The sequence below is a fragment of the Ursus arctos genome, unplaced genomic scaffold, assembly GCF_023065955.2.
Source record: "Ursus arctos isolate Adak ecotype North America unplaced genomic scaffold, UrsArc2.0 scaffold_21, whole genome shotgun sequence".
NCBI classification, from domain to species: Eukaryota; Metazoa; Chordata; class Mammalia; order Carnivora; family Ursidae; genus Ursus; species Ursus arctos.
This window is the reverse complement of record NW_026622886.1, coordinates 2,480,927-2,495,895: the sequence shown is the minus strand read 5'-3', so window position 1 is coordinate 2,495,895 and position 14,969 is coordinate 2,480,927. Positions and strand designations below refer to the sequence as shown.

The 14,969-nt window shown below is 57.4% G+C and overlaps 1 protein-coding gene and 1 pseudogene across 1 annotated transcript in view; both read left to right on the top strand.

Annotated features, from left to right (window-relative positions):
- The window catches only part of FAM83F (family with sequence similarity 83 member F), a 34,021-nt gene extending 21,577 nt beyond the window's left edge, over positions 1–12,444 (top strand). Inside the window, exons 3-5 of the mRNA XM_026479587.3 lie at positions 435–556; positions 2,253–2,950; positions 9,626–12,444. Of these exons, the coding sequence (XP_026335372.1) occupies positions 435–556; positions 2,253–2,950; positions 9,626–9,675 (870 nt within the window). The 3' untranslated portion in view covers positions 9,676–12,444. The remainder of the gene's footprint in view (positions 1–434; positions 557–2,252; positions 2,951–9,625) is intronic.
- Positions 617–1,351, top strand: LOC113241561 (40S ribosomal protein S23-like; annotated as a pseudogene).
- Positions 12,445–14,969: the final 2,525 nt, after the last annotated feature.

The following is a 14,969-nucleotide window of genomic DNA, read 5'->3' as shown; positions in this document are numbered from 1 at the left end:
TGCGCGGGTGAACTTCAAGAGCTCAACACCTTTCTGTCTAAAACCTGGCCTTGTGAATTGATAACCCTAAATGACATGCCCAGCTTAAATTTTATCTCAAGACTATTGAGGCTGAGGGGGCAGCTGTGGCCCAGTCCTGGGGTGCTCACCCTGCAGAGTCACTGTCAGGATCAAAGCTAGGGCTGTGGTCCTCTTCTGGGGAGCTTTGGGAGCAGGCAGGAACCACCCTGGGCTCATCTATGAGCAAAGCAAGATTTGCTCACTTCCTCTTGCTCTCCAAATGGGGTTCCACCTCTACGGCTGTAGGAAGCAGAGTCTAGTATAGACAGGAACGAACAGGCAGGGTTCCACGGACAAGACGGTTCCTCCTCTGCCCACACAAAACTTGGCTCGGAGCCTCATGAGTGACAGTGCCTTTCTCCTCTTCTCAACAGAACATCCGTGTCCGCTCTGTGACAGGTGTTGGCTTCTACATGCCCATGGGGAAGATCAAGGGGACCCTGTCATCAACGTTCCTAATGGTAGATGGTGACAAAGTAGCCACTGGATCTTACAGGTGAGTTAGGCCAGGACAGAGAAGAACCCCAGAGGCCTTTAATTGTGGTAACAAATGTACATGGTCAGGAAGACTCTGGGCCGGAGCCCCCACAGGCATGAGTTTAAGAGGTATTAGCTGATCTAATGGCAAAGAAGAGCCTCCTGGCCAGTCCCTGCCCTCAAAATTTCTGGCTACTGGATTATTCCAGAAAGTGGGTGAACTCCTACTGGGCATTAAACGTGGCTTGCCTTTCGTGGTCCACAGCAACTGGTTGCATTTTGAGGCTAGTTATTGGGTGGGACAATCAGGAAGCAGAATGGACCAGATCTGGGAAAGAAATGTGAGGGTGTGGTGTCTTTTGCTCAGGCCTGTGGTGCCAGCAGGATAGGGAAGTGTCGCAGTTTTCGTACTACCAGGAAGCTCCATGGCCAACAGATCAGAAGGGGCATGATACACAGTACAAGAAAACCCCTTTGGGCACAGCCCTGAGGGCCAACCCTTTGGGAGGCACTTCCCATGCAAAGGGAATTGTGCTGGGAAAAGCAGGGGTTGAAGTCAAGCAGCCACATTCTGCCATCAGGAAATGTGTCAGGGTCCAGCTGATCAAGAACGGCAAAAAAGTCACAGCTTTTGTACCCGATGATGGTTTTTTGAGTTTTACTGAGGAAAAACGATGAGGTTCTGGTTGCTGGATTTAGCCTCAAAGGTCACGCTGTCGGTGCCGTTCCTGGAGTTCGCTTTAAGGTTGTCAAAATAGCCAATGTCTCTCTTTTCGCCTAATACAAAGGCAAGAAGGAAAGACCAAGATCGTAAGCTTTGATGGCGAAAACATGACAATAAAAAAATTTTCATATGCCAAAAAAACAAAAAAATATAAGGGTGTGGTGTGGAGGAAATGTGTCCCGAATTCCGATTCAGAAGTCAATTACCAGGAACATGAGAGACTGTATATCTGTGCGGTCTCTTCCCTCCAAGTAAACCAAAATCTAGGTGAGGCAAGAGACCTGGGCATGTGAAACAATCAGTAAGTGGCAGAAGTCCTCTGACGAGGCTAAAGTGTGGGGGTTCCCAGACACCGAGTGCTCTCAAGACTCAGAGAAGAGCCACAGAAATGACAGCAGCAGGGCCGCCTGCTGGCTCAGCTGGTTGAGTGTCTGCCTTCAGCTTGGGTCATGATCTCCGGGTCCTGGGATGGAGCCCCACATCGGGCTCCCTGCTCAGCAGGGGGTCTGCTTCTCCCTCTCCCTCTGCCCCTCCCCCATGCTTGTGCGCTCTCTCTATCAATAAAACCACCACCAGCAGCAGCCCCATCCCTACCTATTCATATTCAGTGTGTGTCTGCTCCACGGCCAGAGCTAAATGTTTTATGTGTGGTGTCACACGGGAGCCTCACAACACTTTTGTGACGCCCCATGAGCCCCACTTGACCAGGCGTACAAGGGTAGAAACCAGGTTGGAATCCAGGCCTGACTTCTCATGCCCTTGCCTGCTTTCTTCATGTGAGGCCAAGACCCGGGAAAGAGGGAGGATGTGGGTCCAGGAGGCCCCATCCACCAGGCAGCGAGGCATCCGGCCTCCGTGGTAGGTGAGGTCTGGAGGGCGGGGAGGGGGGGGGGAACGGGGTGTGGAGATGCTACGGCCTGGGGGGGCTGCCGGCAGGGCGAGGCCACAGGCCGGGCCTACCTGTCGTGCTTTTCTGTCCCCACGTTCCCAGGTTCACCTGGAGCGCCTCCTACGTGGACAGGAACCTTCTCCTCCTCCTCACAGGGCAGAACGTGGAGCCCTTCGATGTGGAGTTCCGGGAGCTGTATGCCATCTCTGAGGAGGTGAACTTGTACCAGCTGCTCAACCTGGCCGGGGGCGCCGGGAGGCTGGGCCCCCACTACTCCTCCACCGTGGCTCGCAAGCTCATCAACCCCAAGTACGCCCTGGTGTCGGGCAGCCGCCACCCGCCCGGGGAGATGATGCGCTGGGCGGCGCGGCAGCAGCGGGAGGCCGGCGGCGACCCCGAGGAGCAGGGGGAGGGCGGCAGAGGCGGCGAGACGGACCGGCGCCTGCAGAGCTTCCTGGACGACCTGGTCACGCTGGAGCAGGAGCTGCCCCCCGTGGAGCCCCTTCCCGCTGGCGGCGAGCTGACTCCGAGGGACGGCAGGGTGGTCTCTCACCTGCGCGTGGACCTGAAGCCCAGACCCCCGGAGGCGCTTGTGCGAAACGGCAAGGGCGAAGCTGCCAACGGGGAGGCCACCGCGGCCAAGGAGGGCAGGCGCTTCAGCAAGAGGCTGTTCGGTCGCGGGGCCAAGGGTCCCGCCGCGCCCAACGGCATGAGCGGCTCCCTCTCCGCCCAGACCTTCGCGGAGGTGCAGTTCGTGGCCGGGAGGAGGCCCGGAGAGGGCTCCAGTGCCGACATCTCAGGTGAGCCCCCCGCCCGCGGCCCCGTGCGCGCCAGACCCCCGTCCTCACCCGGGAGCGTCGCCTCCTGTCTGCAGAAAGGCCACTGGCTGGCATGCGGAGAGCGCGGGCCCTGCGGTCCGACGTCCTCCGTTCCCAGCCTGTCCCGGAAGGTCCCCGTTCACCTCCCCTTCTCCAAAAGGCAGAGGGACGCGGCGCCTGGGTGGCTCCGTTGTGGCGGAAGCGTCTGGCTCTTGGATTTCAGCTCAGGTCATGATCTCAGGGTCTCGAGACTGAGCTCCCGCGTGGGGCTCTGTGCTGGCCGTGGAGCCTGCTTGGGGTTCTCTCTCTCCCTCTGCCCCCCTCCTGCTCGCGCTCTCTCTCTCATTCTCCCTCGCTAACAAATAGATGAGTCTTTAAAAGTAAATAAATAAAAGGGGAGAAGGGCACCTGCCTTGCCCAGCTGCTCTGAGGATGCGAAGTGCTCAGAACACTGCTGGACGTGGAGCAGTCGCAGAGCGATCGTCACTACTGCCGGAGGCTTGGAAACGTTCTCCTTTGTCAGGGAAGAAACAGACAAAGCAGCCTGAGTGGCCTGACCCAGCCTTGACCTCTGCCTCTGAGTCTAGGGCTCATTCTAGAAACCTTGTTCCTTGCCACATCACCTGTCATCAAGATCCAACCAGCTCAAACACACCCCACCCTCACCTGTGCCCCACCAGTGCCCTGACCCACTTTCCTCATTTCTGTTGTAGTTTGACTTGGTTCTTCCCTGTGCTTATTTGTTAAGTGGTGTTTGCATTCAGGAGAGGTTGTGCCTGGCGGTGGTGTCTTTCTGGCTGTCACTCTGGGAGCCCCTGGAGGTCCGGGCCTTTGTCTCTTTCTCCGGGGCGGGCCTTTCCGGAGGCTGGTGGTGACAGCGGGGCCGCCGCTGGCGCCTTTCCTCCCGGCAGCAGCCCTCCGAGTGGAAGGGATTTCTCCTGTGGCTGTGGCGCTCGGCAGCAGGGAGACTGGCCTGCCACCTGGCCAGGGAGCTGACGGTGGGGCCTTGCCCTGGGCAGCCTGAGTGCTTCCAGGTCTCCGGTGGCCCCCACTGTCTGACCCGACAGTGGCTCGAGTGCAAGGGTCACGGCCATCTTCCCGTCCGCGGGCTCCCCAGCCGGCCGCAGAACGCCGCGCGCTCAGTCTGTGCTTCTCCGACTTAGGACAGGCCGGGGGGGCTCTGTGGATTTGGGACACGGGGTGCCAGTGCTGTACCTCCATTTGGCCAGGAAGCATTTCTCGGGCACGTCCGTGTGCCAGGTCCTGCACAAGATGCTCTCTCCCACTTTCCCCTCGACTACCACAGAGGCAGCTGGTAGAAGCTCGGGGAGGTGCACCCCGTGGTCCCAGGACTCAAGCCCAGGCCCGGGCCTGTGTCCTGTCAGGGAGGGGTGGCGGCCCCCGGTCCTACTCCCGCTGGGCTCCCTGGCTCCCCAACACCAGTCGCTCTGCCACCGTGCACCTCTTGTTTGGAGGAAAGGTTGCCATGGTGAACAGCTGGCAGGGAAGGCCGGGGGTGGGGGTGGGGGGGTGTGAGCCCAACCACGAAAAGGGCCATTTCCCAAGTTCTGACTGCAGGTGAAGTGGGAGCTCTCGCTCCTTCAGCCCCTCACCCTGAGGTGCTGTTTCCATAGAAACGAAAGGCCCATTGTCTTGTCCCTTCCTGCCGCCTTTCCTAAGTCCCTCTGCGTGGAGGACTTGGCTGGTCGCTGCCTCTGCCGCGGCCCTCTGAGCATTTTCGGACGGTGCCCAGCAGCCAGCCAAGCGCATGGGGCTGCGCCCCGGGGAAGCTCTCTCCTGAGTGCCGGGCACACTGGCACAGACAGTCAGGATAGGGCCCTGGGGATGCCCAGCAGGATGCTTCTCCATTCTATTCCTTCTCCGTCCCTTAGAAGAAACAGAGAGGCCTCATTCAGCACAGCCTCTGCCACCGGGCTGGACATGCTGTTCCCGAGGGCCAGATGGTCAGGTTGCTGATGAGCCCTTTCCTCTCCCTGCTCCCGTGTGCTTCCCTCAGAGGCAGGGGCAAGAAGCAGGACCCCTCTCCCCACAGGCCCTTTTCTCGGCCTCCAGCTTCCCAAACGTCTGACTGCAGCTGGGCTGTCCTGGTGCCTCATCTCAGGCAGGAGCTAAGTCACCAGGACTCTGTGTGACAGAGGGTCGCGTTCCTGATGGCATGGGGACCCCAAGGTTGGAGCTAGTAATTCCAGTACTCTTGGAACTGTCGTCTGGGAGGAAATCACTTTAACTACTACGTTAGCGCCCTCATCTAGGGAAAGGGTCCTTTTCCTACACTGAACATTCAGAACATCATCAGAACAGACATGATGCGGGATCTCAGCTTCCAGCACTTTGCTGCCCATACCTGGACCCATCCTTTCCCCTCCCTAGGGCTGGCTGTTTGAGAAGAGGAGGAGCTGAGCCAGAGAGGGTTTCTGAGGTCCTTTGAGCTCCTGATTCTGACTCTGTCCTCTCTCTGCCTGCCTCCCTCTTGTCAAGGGAGAGCCTGGGCTGATGGATAGGGTGGGTGGAAGAGAAAAATAGAAAAGCTAAGGCTGGCAGCCTGTAAAATTGCTTGATAAGAAATATATAGTTGTCAAGCAGCATGCAAATTTTTGCAGGTCCAAGTGTGGCCCTTGGGAGAACCTTCGGAAATCCCTTCCTTTAGGTCTGGGGATGGTGGGGTGGGTGTCTTGTCAGGGTTGGTGGGGGGAAGGGGGGTTGCCTGGTGGTTTGAAGGCCCACTGCCCCCTCTACTGGTAGAAGCTGAGCTCGTTTCCTTCTGGTTTTTCTTTCAACTGACACCTTGTTTCTGCACTGTGTGCACTTAGCATCTTTCCCAAGACTGCCACCTGTGTCCACCCAGGAGCTTGGGACAGGCCCTCTGGGTCAGAGATCCCAATTTCAGGGAGCAGCATTCACTGGAGAGCCTTGTTAAAACACAGTGAGGAGTCTGAACCGCTGGGCTGGGCTCGGGAATCTGCGTTTTAAATAAGTGTCCTGAGTGTTTCCCACGTAGGGGGTCCCCAGAGCAGTGGATTATGACGACACTCGGATAAGGCCCTATTCTCACGGGGCTACCAGGCTGGGGGGGAGGAAGTTTCAGGTGATATCCTGGAGCCCCTCCCCATCCCCCCAGGAAGATCACTGGGAAATGGCCAACACTCTTGACCATGGTCAAGGGAAGGAAGAAAGGCACAGACATTCCCTGAGCAGGTGCCGGGTGGACCCATGCTAAATGCTGTCGCACAGAACTCACAACCACCCTGGGGATGCAGAGAGGCACAGAACTCACAACCACCGATAGGGGATGCAGAGAGGCACAGAACTCACAACCACCGATAGGGGATGCAGAGAGGCAAGCCTCTGTGTCCATGGGCGCACGGGGAGATAGGGAGCATGGTGTCCTGCCTCCCAGGGCCCTGCACAAAGTGCTGTGGCTATGTCCAGAAGGCTAGGGTTAGTGCCATTTCCTTACATCTTCAAAGACTGTTTGGAGGGGCCAGAGGCTTCCTACCAATGGACTCTCCCCCTGGTATCCCATTAGTGGAGAGGAAGCGAAGAGTGGCCATTAACACCCCAGAGTGCCTCTGAGTCTTGACCTTCCAAGGTCCCCTGGGCCCATGCTTTTCTTCCCGGACTTCTCTGAGGTGACTGCAGTGACAGTTGCATTTCCAGAACTCTCCTGGGTTCCCTGATTCGTGCATGGGGGGCCACCCTAACTGGCAGTGTGGTCTGGCTCCTAGTGCTGTGGCCACTGGGCGCCTGGATTTGGGACTTCAGTCTCAACCTATGTCATCCCTGGGGGCTGGCAGTCTCAAATCTCTCTTGGAAATCTGGGCCCCTGTCTGGAATGAAAGGTTGGGGAAGTGCTTCTAGGGTTGAGAGCTCCCAGCAGGCCTGTGGGCCTCCAGGTCCAGGATAAGTCTACTCAAGAGCTGTCTTGTCAAGACAGAGTTTCAAAATTCAGTGTCAGTCTGAGCATCATGGGTCATGCCCCAGCTGGCGTTGGAAGGTCTGACTTGATAAAGCCAAGCACTGTTACCAGTCGGGGTCCCAGCCACACAGCAAGATGAGGGGAGTTGAGTGAGCACCCTTGGAGACACTGATCCCACCCGGTTCAGCCAGCGTCCTTATTCTCATTGGCACATGTCATAATCCCTCTGCCCTTCTGGTTTCCCCTGGGCCTCGCCAGGGCTTTCATCACCATCCGGGGTGAGTGAGGGCATGTACGTTGCCCAGCCAAGATCTGTCGATGCTGTTATTGTTGTTAGTATTGGTATGAACCTTTAGGTCGCTTGCCACTGCCTGATCTTCCATTTCGCTCAACAAATACGTATCTTTGCAATGTCTGCTCTGTGCCAGGCACGGTTCTAAATTCCTGGTACAACGGCGAACCAGACAAGCAAAGCCCCTGCTCTTACGGAGTGAATACCGTACTGGAAACAGAAGGGCAGGGGAGGGCAATGACCCTTTTATAAAGGGTGATCGGGAAGGCCTCTGTGACAAAGGGACAAAGGGGCCTTTGAACAGAGACTTGAATGTTGGGAGGGAGAACGCTGTCTGGACATCCAGAGGAAGAATCTTCCAGGAAAGGGGACTCTGAAGTCCTGAAACCCCTAGGGAGGTAGACCCCATGGTCCTTGTCTGGCATCCCAATCAGCGTCCTTGCCCTGACGCCCCAGGTGCCTCCACCAGCTCCCACCCCAACGTTGGGTCTCACTTCAGTGTTCGCTCCCTTTGAAGTTCGGCCTTCCCTCAAATCTCCCTCGGGCTGCCCATGCCACATATACTTTGTTTAAAAAAAAAAAAAAAAGGCCATTTATGTCTTCTTCCCTGGTAACCTGAACAGGTCTGATTCTCCCCAGTCCTGCCGAACACCTCCGCATGCTGGCTCTCAGTCAGCGAGCGCTGAAGGAGTGATGGCACACAAAGAATGTGTCCTCAAACCATCTCTCATCAGAGGCATGGAGAGGAATCCTGAGGCTTTCACGGCCGATGGAACGAGTGGGAGGCACACCCTGGCAAACCTGGGCTCTCAGCACCGCCTCTCCCAGCTTCCCCAGGCAGGAGGGCAGGAGCGGGGGCAGAACGCAGGCCTAGGAAGCCGGCCCGCCCTTCCCACCCCAGAGCTACACTCCATCCCGGCTTCGGGAAGCAGAAATTGAGCTGCTTACCTGCCTCTAAAGTGCTACTGCCCCCGGGGAGGAACTCCATCTCTGCTCGGCAGGCCGAGCAAATAGAAGAAGCCACTAAGGAGAGGAAGCGGGGATAGCTGTGTCCCTGCAGCAGCGAGGGAACTGCGGGACAACAGAAGTCATCACCAGAGAAGCTGCGTCAGAGGCAGCCTGGCACCACCGTGGAAGATGACCCAGGCCCCTTGACCCTTGGAGCCCTCTGGGGATGGGGGGCACAGTCATCCAGCTCCCCTCCCACCTTCTCTAAGCCTTACACACCGTCGAGCTTGGCCTCTTGTAGCAAGTCCTGAGGAGCGAGTTCAGTCTGCCCAGACAGGGTGGTGGCGAGCCGAGCTTGGGGGCGGGGGGGTGTTCCACTGGAGCCTGTTCAGCTGTTCAGTGTCTCCCTTACTAATGGCCCAAGAGAGGAGGCAGCCACCACAGTAATTAAATTCACAGCTGGGGTGATACGGGGAGGTGGTGTGAGTGCCAGGGAGGTGCCCCTTGCGGTTGTAGAGACAGACCGCAGGAAGGAGCTCAGCAGCTTGCACCTGGGAGAAAGGCAGCCTGTGCCCAGGAGGACGGAGGCCCAGCAGCCTGACGCCTGGAGGGCCAGAAACAGCAGTGTCTGCCTCACAGTTCTCCCCCTCCCCTCCCCTCTACAGCTCCCGGAGCAGAAATCCGGCCAGAGAAGCCACTGGCCTCCACTTGGAGTCGAAAGGAAGTGGAAATGGATGGAAGGGCCTGGGAAGAGGAGAAGCGTGTTCCTTTGGCCTGGGGAAGAACAGCTTTCTCTCCCCCAGCTTTCCCCTCAATGAAGTGTGCTCCCTCCATCCTCTGTCTTAAAACTACCCCCCTAAGCATGTGGTCTGAGCCGCGCTGCCGGGCCCTGCATCAGCCTACTGACCCTGGTGACCCCTTCCCTGGGGTGCCTGCACGGTAGAAGGAGCTGAGCCTGGATTTGGAAGGCCAGGTGCTGGAGCTGGTGTTGACTGGCTCAGGGAGCTGGTGGCCCCGCTGGCCTCAGCTCTAAGGCAGGGCTAATGACAGCTTGTCATGGTGCAGCGGCTGCCCAGGGGGATTAGCTGAGAGAATGACTGGCTGTGCTTTGTAAGCTGTGAGGGAGGCTGCATACAGCATCAGCTACTGGTACACCATCTCTTGGCAAGACTTTTTCAGTCATCGATTATAGCTGTAGATTGGGATTCTGGATCCTTCCCCCCAATGCTGCTGAGGTCAGGAGGTGGCAGATCCCTTGATATCCCAAACGGTCACCGTCTTGCTGAGAGTATCAGACAGGAAGACCCTTTCCTTTTGCTTTCCTGGGGGCCCTACTGACTCCAGCTCGGCAGCGTGGGAAGGAGACAGTGACCCCAGCCCCTAAATTTGAGGTATGGGCGGTGCACAGGAGAGGAGCGGGGGACGAGTCCGCCGAGCACTTCACTTACGTCTTCCTTGCCTGTGTCACTTGTCTCTGCAGGTAAAACAAGTCCCAGTCCTGCCAAGACCAGCAATTGTGTGATTTCCTGAGCCATAAGCCAGCAGTGGGTAGGACCTCTGGATGCCTCCAGCCCTGTCCTGTGGAGAATACAGGTCAAACCTGCACCAGTTTGTGCTTCGGACCCTCACTCGCTCCCTGCCCGACAGCCCCCATCCTGGCCTCAGGGACCCTCAGTCCCAGACGTGAGAGTCTGTAGCGTCTCAAGACGACCACACGCCCCCACAAGACTGTCGGTGGCCGAGCAGGGGTCACTCCTTCTTGTTTACATGAAGTGGAAGCTTGACTCACGTCTGCTCTCCTTTATGCCAGACCCCCTCCCGGGTCCCCAGATGGGGTGAGCCCATGTCTTTATGCCTAATGTGATGGGGTCTCCAGGGCAGCTCCAGCTCCCTGACTTCTCCTTCCCTGGGCTTCCTGGTGCTTCTGGTCCCCCAAGAGGTTTGGTGGGATAAAAGGGAACAGGACGGATGGGGCTCTGGGCCAGGGAACCAGTCTTGACCTAGGCTCTGAACTCAAGATGGAAGGTGCAGTGAGGACAGCTAGGACACCGGCTGCTGTGGCCTTCCTGGCCCGGTTCCTACAGGCTCCTGTGCTAGACCTAGAGTGAAATGGGGGGCAGGCCTCCCTTCAGCCAGTGGCAGAATCTGACCCTGCCATTCTGAGAGCCCTCGTACTGAGATCCCCTTCCCGCCCCCGCCCCCAGCCCACCATCTTAGTCTCCGCCCCAGGGGTCCAGACCTCCTTGGCTGTTGCCCACTGCAAACACATATGGGGGTTCTGGTGCCTTTGCCTGGGGCTGCTCCCTCCCTTTAAAAAAGTGCCTTGATGTGCAGCCCAGGGCAGGGAGAGAGAGCTTGGCCACGGGTGCGGGGTTCAAGTGGTATGGGAGGTTGAGCCCTGCAGCCAAGGGCATTTGTCTCCCCCCTCACCAGATGGCCCTCAGCCCCCTTCACCTGCCAGCACTTCTGTGCCTTCTCTAGTTGCATTTCAGCCAAAGACCAGCCTTTGCCTCCCGTTAAAAGTCAGGCTGCGTCTAGGAGCCTTCGCCTCCCCAAAGGGGCCTGGCCTGATTGCCACAACGCCAGGCCAGGGAGAGCAGCCTAAAGTCTCACGCTGCCCCTCCCCACTTGTGTGATCAGAGGGGTCTGAGGAGAGATTTCTTGAATGGACAACAGAGAAACTGCCATATTGCAGGCTCCGCCAGCCTAGGCTGGGGGTCACAGCCGCAGGGGAGCCGACAGGCCGCGTCCCCCAGTGGAAGCACCACCAGGCGGCCTCTTCCGGCCTCTTACTTCTGAACCCAATTTGTCTTTTTGTCTTTCCTTCTGCAAAAACCCTGGGGCACCAGCAGCACCTGGGGGAGGGCACTGGGGGCACAGAGGTGAACCAGGAGGTAGGATGGTGTGGTGCCGTTGCTGGGGGGACAACCTGGTCTCTGGCGGTGGGGAGGAAAGGAAGGGTGAGCCTGCTTCCCAGGGGCTCCTCTCTTCATTCTGAGGCTAGCTTCAAGGGTGGGGGTGGGAGGGCAGGGGACCCTGACCCACCTCGTTGAGCTTCTCTGAGTATTAAACACTTCCTGGGAAGTGCTGGCAATGTGGGAAGTGCTTGTTCTAGAAGGGAAGAAAGGGGGAGGAGAAAACCAGGTGATGGAGCGTGTCCCCTCCGCTCGAGGCCATCACCTTGACCATATGAGACACGGTGGGCAAATGGCAGTGGGGGAAAGAGATCACCCTTGGTGGGGAGAGTGGACCCCTCTGGGTACAAGGGAGGAGGCCTAGGGAAGGGACCAGCTCCAGGGTTCTTCCCAAAGGCTTCCTGTGCCTCCCCTCCCAGAGAAGCTGGCCGCCTGTATCCCCTTCCCCTCTTCTGACCCAGAGCAGGCCCAGTTCCTCCCCAGCCCTGACATGTAGGAGGATCCAGACTGAAAGCGCCAAGTCACTGCAGCGTTGAGCCAGGCCTGCCTTTCTGCCCGTTTCCCCAGGTGCCAAGATGGGGGTTTTGCCACTTTGTTCATAAGAGCAAGGGGGCGGGAGACCATGACGGAGCAATGCTGTGTAGTGGGAGGAGTGCTGGCTGCCCAGGCAGGTCACCTCCCTGCCCGCCTGTTTCCTTATCCCCTTTAGAGGTTTGGACAGGATGGCCCCTGGCCCCCTCCAGCCCTGAGAGGCTCGGGACAAGACAGTAGCACTTGGGACAAGAGGATCTTGAAGCACTAAGCTCCAGCCCGCTCCATCTGCCTCTGGGCTTCTCAGTTTTTAGTACGCCCGCCCTCCGCTCCTGCGCTGGCATACACGCCGTGAGTTTCCTCTCTCTCATCAAATCTCAAGGGTACACCTGGCATTCTCGGATGGATGGCAAGTTTAGGGTGGATGCCCTTGGTCCCCACGCAGCAGGCAGCTTCCACAGGGCCGGTAACGTCAGAAGGGCTCCCAGAGGAGCAAGGATGAAACGGCGCTCTCGTCACCCATCACCACCAGCAAGTTGCCCACTCTGGGTCCGGCTTCTGCAGGCTAAGTGCCAACCACTGGCACAGCTCCTCGGGTGGGCTGACCTCCGATGAGCAGAGGCAGCTGAGGGCTGAGACCCTGGGGCGGCTGCCACCTGGACCTTACCCCAGAGGAGCGGAAAGTACAAGATTCCTGCATGGGGCTGGAGGCCTTCCCTTGATTTGGCAAAACTTCCCCGTCTCCTGTGTCTTCTGTCCTCAGGGTGTATGGTTAGTCCTGTCCCTGATCATTCAAGGGTGTTTCGAGATAGCCTCTGCTAACGCCAATGCCCTCTGCCTGTAGAGAACTTGATAGAATGGACAGGCAAAAAAAAAAAAAAAAAAAAAAGGTGGCCTTTTCCCCAAGAGACGGGAAATGGGCCTTTTTGGATTTTACTATGATGATGTTCTTTTTGGTTTATTGAGCGCCTACTATATGCCAGTGACTGTGTTATGTGCTTTAGTCACCTGCAGTTTTCAAACTAAGAAAAGCTCAGGAGAGAGCCCTTAACAGTGTTAGAAAAGGCTTTCCTGGACATTTGGGGATTGAGTCTCACAAAGTTGTGTGATGAGCGGCTCAGGGCTTATTGTCCCCACTTTTCAGATGAGGAAGTGCGCGGCTCTCCCAAGAGCTAAGCCTGCTCCTCTAGCCCGGGCTTCTTGCCTTCAACACTGGTGGGGACGTCTGGGAGCCACAGAGTCTCTCTTGGGGGAGATGCTGTCCTGAACATCGTAGGGTGCTTAGCAGCACCCGGGCTTCTACCTACTAAAGGCCAGCAACACCTCTTCCAGTGAGACAACCACAAATGTCTCCGGATGCTGCCAAACGTCCCCGGGGGGTGAAGTCACGCCAGCTGAGAAAGACAGTGCATTGCAGGCTTTGAGCCCCCGGCTGCTTCCCTGAGGCGCTTTCCTGTGCAGCCCCCGTGCAGCCGGGCTCTCGGACAGAATGCTGTGGTCCAGAGACGGTGGCTGATTTGCCAACGATTTTGCTTTCTGTGACTGACATAATAGCATCTTCCGTCTTGTTCTAGTTACCTTGCTTAGCTCTTCACTGCCTGGTACTCCCCGGAACAGGTGTGTTTATGTGCACACATCTGCCTTTCTCCACAGAGCGCCCTGTTACGGTTCCTCCCAGTCTGTTCGCCTTCCTTTACTTTGAGTCGAGCCCTGCGTGGAAAGCACCTTGGACAGACCTGTGTGTGCCCGACAGCGTCCTCACCCCCAAAAGGCAGCCAGGGCTGACAGCAGAGAAACTTCCCCCCTCCTCAAGCCAGGCCAAGTGAGAACCGCTCGCTGGAGTGTCACAAGTCAACGTCGGCAAAGCCCCCTTAGCGGCAGGTGAGCCGCGCCCTGCACCGCGGCTGTAGTCTGTCAGCGGGCTGTGCGCCACGGTCGTCTCCCTCTATCCCCCGCCCGGAGGGCCAAGCAGCTGTCACTGTAATCGTCTGCCCTGCTGCTCCAGTGGCAGGAGGCCTGGTGCACAACAGGCACCCCGGGCTTGGCAGGCTGAGCCAGACCAAGGTTGAGAGGATGGGTGCCTTCGAGAAGGCTGGAAGGTGGCAGGTGCACATGGGACTGTGTTCTTAGGCTGAGTAATTGCTAGATCAGCCGGAGGCTGAGAGGTACGCATTCTGTCCTTGGGGTACCCATTCTGTCCATCACCTGTCTGGGTCACTGTTGTATCCACAGTGTCTACTTCATGCCTTTTTGTTAAATGATTGAAAACTTGACAGCCACTTGATACAGACGGTAAGCCAGGCTAATCAGCATGGGTGGTGTCAGAGGCTCTGGAATTGATCGCAACCCTTTCAATCTTGTTCCCGACTTCTGAGCCCGTAGGTGGAGGCCAAACAGGACTCTGCTCTCTGCTACTTAATTTCCTAAGAACTGAGTTATCAAAAGTCCTTCCTGACCATCCTTTCCTCAGGGGAGACTTCTCTTTTCGGCGTGTGTCCTTAGTGAACAGTCTCCCTCTCCCAGTTGCTCCGGACTGGGTGGGCCCAGGCCTCCAGGCCTCTCTGGCTGCTCAGGGATGATTTTGTGTGCTTCCTTTCAAATTGCTAACACAAAAATGGGATGAGGAGGTGAGAGCCTTGCTGTGAGGAAATGTCTCCAGTCACCCAACAAGTCACAGGAAGGGTTAGAATCTAGTTATCTGGACCCATCTGGAGCACTACCCATGGCCTCTCCAAGTGACAGCCAGTTGGAGACCAGTTTTCATCCAGTAAAGTAGCTAGAAGTTAGGCATTGTCTGCAGCCACGAAAAAACAGCTCCAGAAACAGAAGTCTGCGTCATAGGAGACCGGCTAGGACCTGTCACAGAAGCAGCAAGAGCATGAGCCGTGTGGAGGAGAGAAGGAGGAAAAAGCAAGAGCAGGCGGTATGCCTGCTGTGGCCACGGTCCTCTGGGCACAAGCAAGGGAGAAGCACATGCCATCCTATGCTAAGAACCGAGAACCATGCCTGGTGATTCTGCTTTCCTGAGTGCAGCTTGGACTCCCTGGCTCACCTCTTTCTGGAAGGTCTTGGAAGTTGGCTGATTGGACAAGGAAAGGCACTTCACGGCAGGATTTGGAAGGCTTTGTTCACTTGTTCCTTCGATGCATAATCACTGTGAGCTAGGCCTGCGGCTGAGTGGTGAGCAAGGAAGGCCCTGGGTGGAGCTGGGGTCTGCAGGGTGGTGCTGGGGCATGCCAGGACCTTAGCTGAGGCGTTCGGTGGCCAGGCTAGTCCTCAGGATGGGCAGTGTGGGGCTGGATTCCCCTCTCAGCCACATACCAGCTAAGTGAGCCAGCAAGCTGCCTCACACCTGGAACTTGGGTTTCCTTTTGTGTA